The 7773-nt window shown below is 40.9% G+C and overlaps 1 protein-coding gene across 2 annotated transcripts; it reads left to right on the forward strand.

Annotated features, from left to right (window-relative positions):
* The first annotated feature begins 61 nt into the window (after positions 1-61).
* rrad (Ras-related associated with diabetes) lies at positions 62-7669 on the forward strand. 2 transcript variants are annotated; one of them, XM_071488976.1, is made up of 6 exons: positions 62-120; positions 209-302; positions 4772-5162; positions 5821-5894; positions 6003-6207; positions 6671-7669. In XM_071488976.1, exons 3-6 carry the CDS (start codon positions 4790-4792, stop codon positions 6946-6948), a joined length of 930 nt encoding a protein of 309 aa, XP_071345077.1. In that variant the 5' UTR covers positions 62-120; positions 209-302; positions 4772-4789; the 3' UTR covers positions 6949-7669. The 2 variants fall into 2 exon arrangements, with proteins under 2 accessions (XP_071345077.1, XP_071345076.1); XM_071488975.1 differs by lacking the exons at positions 62-120; positions 209-302 and adding an exon at positions 1672-4548.
* The last annotated feature ends 104 nt before the right edge of the window (positions 7670-7773 follow it).

The following is a 7773-nucleotide window of genomic DNA, read 5'->3' on the forward strand; positions in this document are numbered from 1 at the left end:
GTACGTGCACCCTATCCGCGGTCCCGCTGTGTCTCGGGAACGAGGATGGTTGCTAGGTTACTGCCAGCGTCGTCAGGACGAGAACAAGTTAATGAAAAGTGAATAAACAAACAAAGGCGAGTTTTCTTCTACACAAACCAAGGTTCATTCATTTTGTGGTTTTTTTTGTCGCATTTATTCGTCACTTCTTACACTTTTTTTCAGGAAGGTAACTGTTTTTAATCGATATATTCGCCGCATAACTGAATTCACGAAGACGCCGCCATGATTTTTCATAACTTCCTCCGTAACAGTTTCTTCAGGTATTTTGATTTAAGTTATTGAGCTTCTGTGTGATAGTTTCTGTGATGTGTGAGCAGCAGTGTCTCATCCTGACTGCAGTTCACTGTCATCCGCCTTATTATTTTATAGATTAATGACCTTCACTGTGTCAGCGGGTTCAATGATAACTGAGTCCGGCCTGGATGCAGCGTCCTCCGGGTCAGCAGCGGTGGCCTGAGCCGCTGCAGCCCGCTGCCCCTCTCTGTCCCTGAGGGGAAGAGCCGTCCTGGACGTCCTCACCATCGCCTCTCTGACTCCCCACGTCCTCAGGGGTCGGGCTGTCCCCCGACTTACTTGCAGGGCAAAGTTGTAGATAAAGTGGTATTTTACACCTTGTAGAGTCTTGGTCAGTAAAGTGATAAATCAAGCAGAGTTGTTACTGAGTAGTTCCTCATTAATTCATCATTATATCATCAAATAAGTTCCTTAACAACCAATCAGAGACAGCAAGTTTCCAAACAAGTATATTAATTGTCATCACTAATTTATCAAAAAACCAACATGGATGTGATTACAAATATGAATACTTGTGTTGAAACTTGCCATCTCTGTGAAGTAATTCATTGTGATATAATGATGAAGTAATGAGGAGCTACTCTGTAACAACTCTGTTTGATGCATCACTTTGCTCACCAAAGCTATGCAAGCTGTAAAAAAAAAAAAAGAAAAAGAAAAAGAAAAAGTTCCCTATAGTTTACAACATAGTTCTGTTCTAATGTGTTGTAAATTACCCTCTAAGAACATAATTCTAGTTTTGTCTAATTTGACACCAAGTACAGTTTGTTATGTCTTATTAGTGTACAGTGAAAAGTGCAAATAAGATTTGCATTTGTAAAAAGAAAAACTGAACTGAAAAATAAAAACTGAGCAGCTGATATCAGTGGTGAGGTAACGCAAAGACACTGTGGAAGACGGTGCTTTTGCCAAATCTGTGAACAGATACAGAGCAGCAAACTGTAGAACTTGATGCTCAAAATTCCTACACAGTGTGACCCTGAGGTTACAAGTACAATTTTGACTCCATCCTTACACTTTAGACATGATTGGACAAAGACAGTCCAATCACAAAGCAGATTCCACTCAGAGGGCAGGTGGTTCTGTTGCCTTCATCTGCCGCAGATCCTCAACGGTGTACTAGATATTAAAGCCAGCGCTGTCGTCCATCTTGAAAATCTACCACATCTTTCAGGATGTGCGATAGAGATGAAGATACCAGAACCACCTGCCCTCTAATTGGACTGTCTTTGTCCAATTATTTTAAGGTGTAAGGATGGCGTCAGAAGTGTGCTTGTAAATTCAGTGTCACACACTGTGTAGGAGCTTTGAACACCAAGTTTTACACAGACATTGACAAAAGCAGTTCTTCCACGGTGTCTTTGTGTTACCTCACCACTAATTTCATTTGGTCAGATTTTAAAATCACACGGTCTTTTTACAAATACAAATCTCCTCTACACAAGCACAATGTCTTCACGTGTATATACTTGAGTTTCTCATACAGATTTTGCAGGTTTTCAAGGATTGATTTAAGGCATTATGGGAGGGACACTACTGCGCAGTCTCTATGGGCCGCATAACGCTGAAGTAACCCGGAAGCCAGAAACTTTTTCGGCGTATGCGCCAGGCGAGCAACTTGTATTGAACTGAATGGGCGCCATTTTTAGATCCGGCATCCTGGTCTTATAATACATCCATGATGGTACCACTGTTGAACTACGGGGAGCGCTAAAGATCAAAACTATTTTATGTGCGCTTAAAATGCTTTTTTATATATGTATGTGAATTTATTCTTGGGGTTGGGGTATTCTTGGGGTTTGTTGCTATCTTGAAGCATGTCTGCTACAGAATTGGGTGTCATCAGCTCAATGGATTTCCATTGTATTTGTATCATGTATCATTTGTGTGTGTGTATATATATATATATATATATATATATATATATATACACATATATATATATGACAGCTAGGAAGATGATGATGGGAATTTGGGAGTAGCGGTCTGAAAATCACAGGGCTTCACCTGTAGATTAGACTGAATTTGTCTTTCCTGCCACGATGTGGAAATCTGAGCAAATGGATATAACGTACTGTTGTATGCTAAAGTTTGGCCTCCCTTTGCAAATTACATTTTGTTGATTTATTCAACCCCAGCACCAAATATATACTAAAAATAGCCTTTCTTCAAATGTTGCTGCTCTTAAAGACTAGAGAAAAATTAAACAGTAATTGTGGCATGTGCAGAAGTTAATAACACCCCTCTGACAGACATCACAGCAGGTAAATACTTTATGTAGCTAGCTTGGAGTTGTTTTTGATTTAGGACTTTGAACCCACTCTTCCTGCAGATCACTTCAAGTTCTAAGATCTTTGAGATCATTTTGGCCGTCTTGCTGCATGCACAGTAAATTTGAGATCAAATATGTATCTTTAAACCAAATATGATTATAGGGTTCTTATACAAACAGCTAGCCTGACGCTGAGAAATCAAGTGATGTTTGTCAATTCTAATAACTGTGTATATATTTATAAGTATTTCTGCAAGCTGTTACCTCAGATATTTTAAGAAACCACTCAGAGAGAGCAAATGTCCACGCAATCCTTAAATATTCTGTTTTATGCTGGAGATACAGATATGAATCAATATGTGGACCCAAGCAAGGACATAGACACTTTCCAAATACATAATCAAATAAAAATAAATACACATGGTATACATGTTAGATTAATTTAATTAAATTAATGAAAGACCTAGAAAGAAAAGCAAAAATGCCTTATTTCAAAAGACTAAAAATCCTTTAAAATTGGATTTACACTTGATTCTGCACCAAGAGATCTTGTGACAGGAGCAGTAAATTAACTCTTTGAGGTTTGAGAGTGGAAAAAAGTAAAATCTGAACAAAACATCTGAGACAGATATTGACTGTGATAAGTAGATTAATTTTTTTTTAAAATGCTAACATTAAGATCATTAACTCCCATTACCATTATTTTTTAGTTTGTTTATTATTTTATTGTTTACTTATTCACATTTCCCTCAAGGGACAAAGCAGGGAATATATTACAATGCTGGACAATTGCTCGCACATACACCCAGGCAATGAGTTCAAAAGATTCAAGTGTGATGTAGTAACTAAAGTCACAAGGGGGCAGCAACACACCATACACAGTCTGTGATTATACGGGATATACACGGGAAAATTAAATTCGTCCTGTGCAACACATCCTATTGAGTGTTGTGGGCCACATTGTTTACCAGGAAACATATGTAAAATATACTGGAAACAAGATTAAACTCGTGCTGAATCACAGAGAAAACTGGCCTGAAGTCATGAGCTTCATGGGGTCAGTGTGACGAGATTTCCCTCTATTACTGACATACATAGACTGGATTAAATGAAGAGCATTTTTGCGTTGTTCAGTTAAGGCATGAATCAGTAAAAGCACACATTATGGTAGGCCTGTAGGTCAGGCCTGTCAGCTGAAGGATCGGGCCTGTGGTTTCATGGCTTCAGCACTGCCTTCATTTTTCAGACAGCTAAGGTGGCGGGTGGAAAGCGAGGGGCGAATGATAAATGAATGTCACCATGAGCAGAAATTTCGTATGTTTGCGACATTTTCACTGCCAAATTGAGGTATTCATTTTTTTTTTGCATACATGCATCAATTCGTTTGTGCATTTAAAATGTGAGCGGCTCACTCACATTAATATGAAATCCACATGACATCAATCATGACATCATGACATCAAGCAAAGACAAGCGGTCATATTTCCATGAAAGCATCCATCTGGTCTAGCCTCAGCTTTCACAGCACCTTGATATCTTGCATCATGAGGATATCCTCCCACCATCTCTAAACTTGATCTCCTAAATTATTATTAAATATTTATATCAGTCTAGCTTTAAGTGGGCTTTCCCTCTTCAAGGATTCATCCCTGTCCGCCCCTGCAGAAGTGAGCTCCATTTGGCGATGCGGAAGGGAGATTCCTCTGCTCCTCCAGTCATACACCCCCTCCTCTGTATGATGTTACCGTTACGCACCACTATAATAAGCGGAGACGTGACTCTTCGGGGCGAATCCCTGCCGACGTCACTCCCAGTCCTATATAAATAGGCCGAGCAGCGACTCTGATCAGACTCAAGCAAAACCGCTATTTCGGCCACAACAACTCTTCAAACAAAGGATTATTGGATTGCCTTCGTTGGATTTAATTGCCAGCAACCGGGTGAGTGTCTTTAATACTGATGAAGCATTTTAAGCTTTATTCGTTTTATCTTAGTAGAGCGGAAACATGTGGTCAGGTCGGGTCAACATTTCAGGTGAAAATAATTTGATTTGATATTTGCTTTAATGTAGGTCACTGTGGCTTTAACCCCACTGACATTTACGCGTACCCTGCGCGATTGAATGTCAAATCACAAATTTACGCATGGCACATCTGTCCACAGATCCTCGGTGTAAGCACAATGACTTTGAACAAGGGTGACAAATTGCGGAACATGGACAAGAGGAGAGGAAGCATGCCGTTCCCTATGAATCTCCCCAACCTACACCGGAGAAGCATGCCTGTGGACGACCGGGACCTGCGCGCCACGATGCCACAGACCGGACAAACTGACGAGCTGTCCAACCTCTTGCGCTGCACGTCGTACTCCCCGGGTGAGCAGCACCGGGGCAGCTGCGCCTCAGACTCCTCCGACTCCGTGATCTCCACCAGCAGCGAAGCGGAATCCCAGGTGTACAAGGTGGTTCTCCTCGGGGAGCACGGCGTCGGCAAGTCCAGCCTGGCGCGCGTCTTCGGGGGTGTTGAGGATGCTGGTCACGACTTTGATGAAGCAGGTAAGTGTTGATGCTGAGGATGAGTCATCCACCCTTGCAACCCACACACGCACTCATAGACAGATGTGCTCAAGATGTCCATTGCCTGTGAAGACATGCTATGTGATAATTAGGCCTGTTCCGGATCAATTTAGTTAACATAATACTGAACAATATACCTTATACTTGTATAACTAATAACTTAGACTTGGAGACCCTTAACCTTTAAAATAAAAACCTTCCTTTTTGTGTAGTAAAAGTCACATGAAGCTTTATAAGCTCTCTAATTCAGAATTGTTTTCATCTGTGAGGCTGATGACAAAGTTTAGCTGATGGATCAGAAAAAAAACAGGGTTCTTATTTCCGCAGGCAAGAGTGTACATGCATTGATTATTGCTATTTCCATCTACAGCGAGGCACCAGTCCTGCCCTCTGTACTACAGCTGTCAGAAACACATTCAGTAGCATAATGTGAAGGGAAAATATAAAAGGCCAATGATGGCCACAGGCTGTGATCAAATCTCTGCTTCAGTGTGTTGACTACAAAGGCAAAAAAAAGTGCTAAGATCAGTGTAAAGAAAAGCAACAACACACACTGCCAACAAACAATTGTTCAGATAGAAGATGCTTCTGTCCTCTCCATCAGTGTGTGACACTGTATTTATTATTTCTCCCTCAGGAAACACTTATGACAGATCTATCGTGGTGGATGAAGAAGAGGCATCCATTGTGTTGTATGACATCTGGGAACAGGTGAGTTATATCTTATTCATGCAATGTCTGTCAATTTTGTTGATTTATGTATATTAGATCAGTAAAAGATGGTATCAGCTAAACTCAGTATCCGTTTCTTTCCTGAAGGATAACAGCCAGTGGCTGAAGGAACAGTGCATGCGGATGGGAGACGCCTACATCATTGTGTATTCAGTGACAGACAAAGCGAGCTTCGAGAAGGCGTCTGAGCTGCGTATTCAGCTGCGCCGGGCCAGGCAGTCAGAGAACATTCCCATAATCCTTGTGGGCAACAAGAGTGACCTGGTGCGGTCCAGAGAGGTGTCTGTAGATGGTAAGTCACTATCAAGAACATACCACGGAGCCTAAAATGTGCAACATTTGTGTGGCATATTAAGCCAACAGAAATTTTTAGGTCAGGGGAAGTGGATTTTAGTTCTTTGAATAATCTTATATTCATCATCTGAAGCTTAAAAGCTCATCTTGAGGCTGTTCATGATCAGATCTGGCAGAGCTGGTTCGGCTTGACAGGCTTTGCTGGGGTCAGGCCACATTTCTCACTTGACTGCTCAGGTTCAGCCCTGGCTGACATTCAAGTACCACTCCTAACTAAGGCTATATGCCAAAGTACAACGCTATTTTCTCTTAAGGCTAATATTTCCTCTCTAGGGTTACCTGAACCATAAATTCTGAGTCTGAAACCTAAAACTACTAAAACCTCAACCTTTATGTTTTCTTAAACATACACCTCCTCAGAGGTCTAATTTTTTTCTCTCTCCATATGTTCTGTATTGCAGAGGGAAGCGCCTGTGCAGTGGTGTTCGACTGCAAGTTCATCGAGACGTCTGCATCCCTTCACCACAATGTGCAGGACCTGTTCGAGGGCATTGTCAGACAGATCCGCTTGAGGAAAGACAGCAAGGAGGAGAATGCACGACGCATGGCTAACTGCAGGCGTAGAGAGAGCATCGGCAAGAAGGCCAAACGGTTTCTGGGCCGCATGGTTGCACGCAAGAACAAGAAGATGGCTTTTAGGCAGAAGTCAAAGTCCTGCCATGACCTAACAGTTCTCTGAGGAGCACATGGGACAGATGGACATTTTTTTCTTTGGCCTCTGAAGACCAGACGCTGTGTGTGTTTTAACACTAACCCTAAAGGACTAATAGAGCTGTATAGAAATATATTTTTATTTTTTAGACACCAACCGAGAGCAACGAGAGGACTTGATTAATATAAAACATGACTGACATTATTCAAGTCATATCATGATTGGTGATGAATGGTGACAACCTGCATGAAGCTTTGCAAACATTTATTTTATTTTATTTTTTATCTGCCTTAAACATATTGCTGTCATAATATGATCAGTATGTATGAAAACTCCACAAAGGCTTGTTATTTCTAATGAGTTGCAGAGATTGCCTTGCTGTTGGGTTATTGTTGTGCTCCTTTATTGGAAGGGATTGGTGTATATATGTTTATGAATGATGCTGAATGCAACATACATCTCATTATCCTAAAAGACACAGTAAAGGATTACAATACTAGGTCATCTGGAGTCATATTTACTTGAAACGTGGTACGCAGGTTCGTGCCTCAGCCAAGTTACTGAAGACAGGTCAAAGATAAGAGAAAACCTCTGTTATTCTGTGTTGTTCCATAACATTGAATTCAGGTTGTGAATGTATGAGTAAAGCAATAAGTTATATTAGTCTTGTGAACCATGACATTGTTTGGAAATTTTTTTGTTTACGTTGATTCCCTTTTTCAATAAAATATAAAATCAAAACATAAAAGCTTCTCTGTCATTACTCCCAAAGTGACATATTCAGCAGAATGCAACAGAAGAGAGGTGGCTGATTTACATCCTCATGAATATTCATATGATCGTATCAGTGGA

This window comes from Trachinotus anak, unplaced genomic scaffold (genome assembly GCF_046630095.1).
Source record: "Trachinotus anak isolate AG129_WGS33_773 ecotype Australia unplaced genomic scaffold, CSIRO_AGI_Tana_v1 ptg000011l, whole genome shotgun sequence".
In the NCBI taxonomy this organism is placed as follows: domain Eukaryota; kingdom Metazoa; phylum Chordata; class Actinopteri; order Carangiformes; family Carangidae; genus Trachinotus; species Trachinotus anak.

What these genes read in the sequence shown, in the direction of transcription:
- rrad (XM_071488976.1), top strand. Translation starts at nt 4,790, where the DNA reads ATGACTTTGAACAAGGGTGACAAATTGCGGAACATGGACAAGAGGAGA. An exon ending in TCACGACTTTGATGAAGCAG is followed by an intron (nt 5,163 to 5,820) that starts GTAAGTGTTGAT and finishes TTTCTCCCTCAG; the next exon opens with GAAACACTTATGACAGATCT. An exon ending in TGTATGACATCTGGGAACAG is followed by an intron (nt 5,895 to 6,002) that starts GTGAGTTATATC and finishes TCTTTCCTGAAG; the next exon opens with GATAACAGCCAGTGGCTGAA.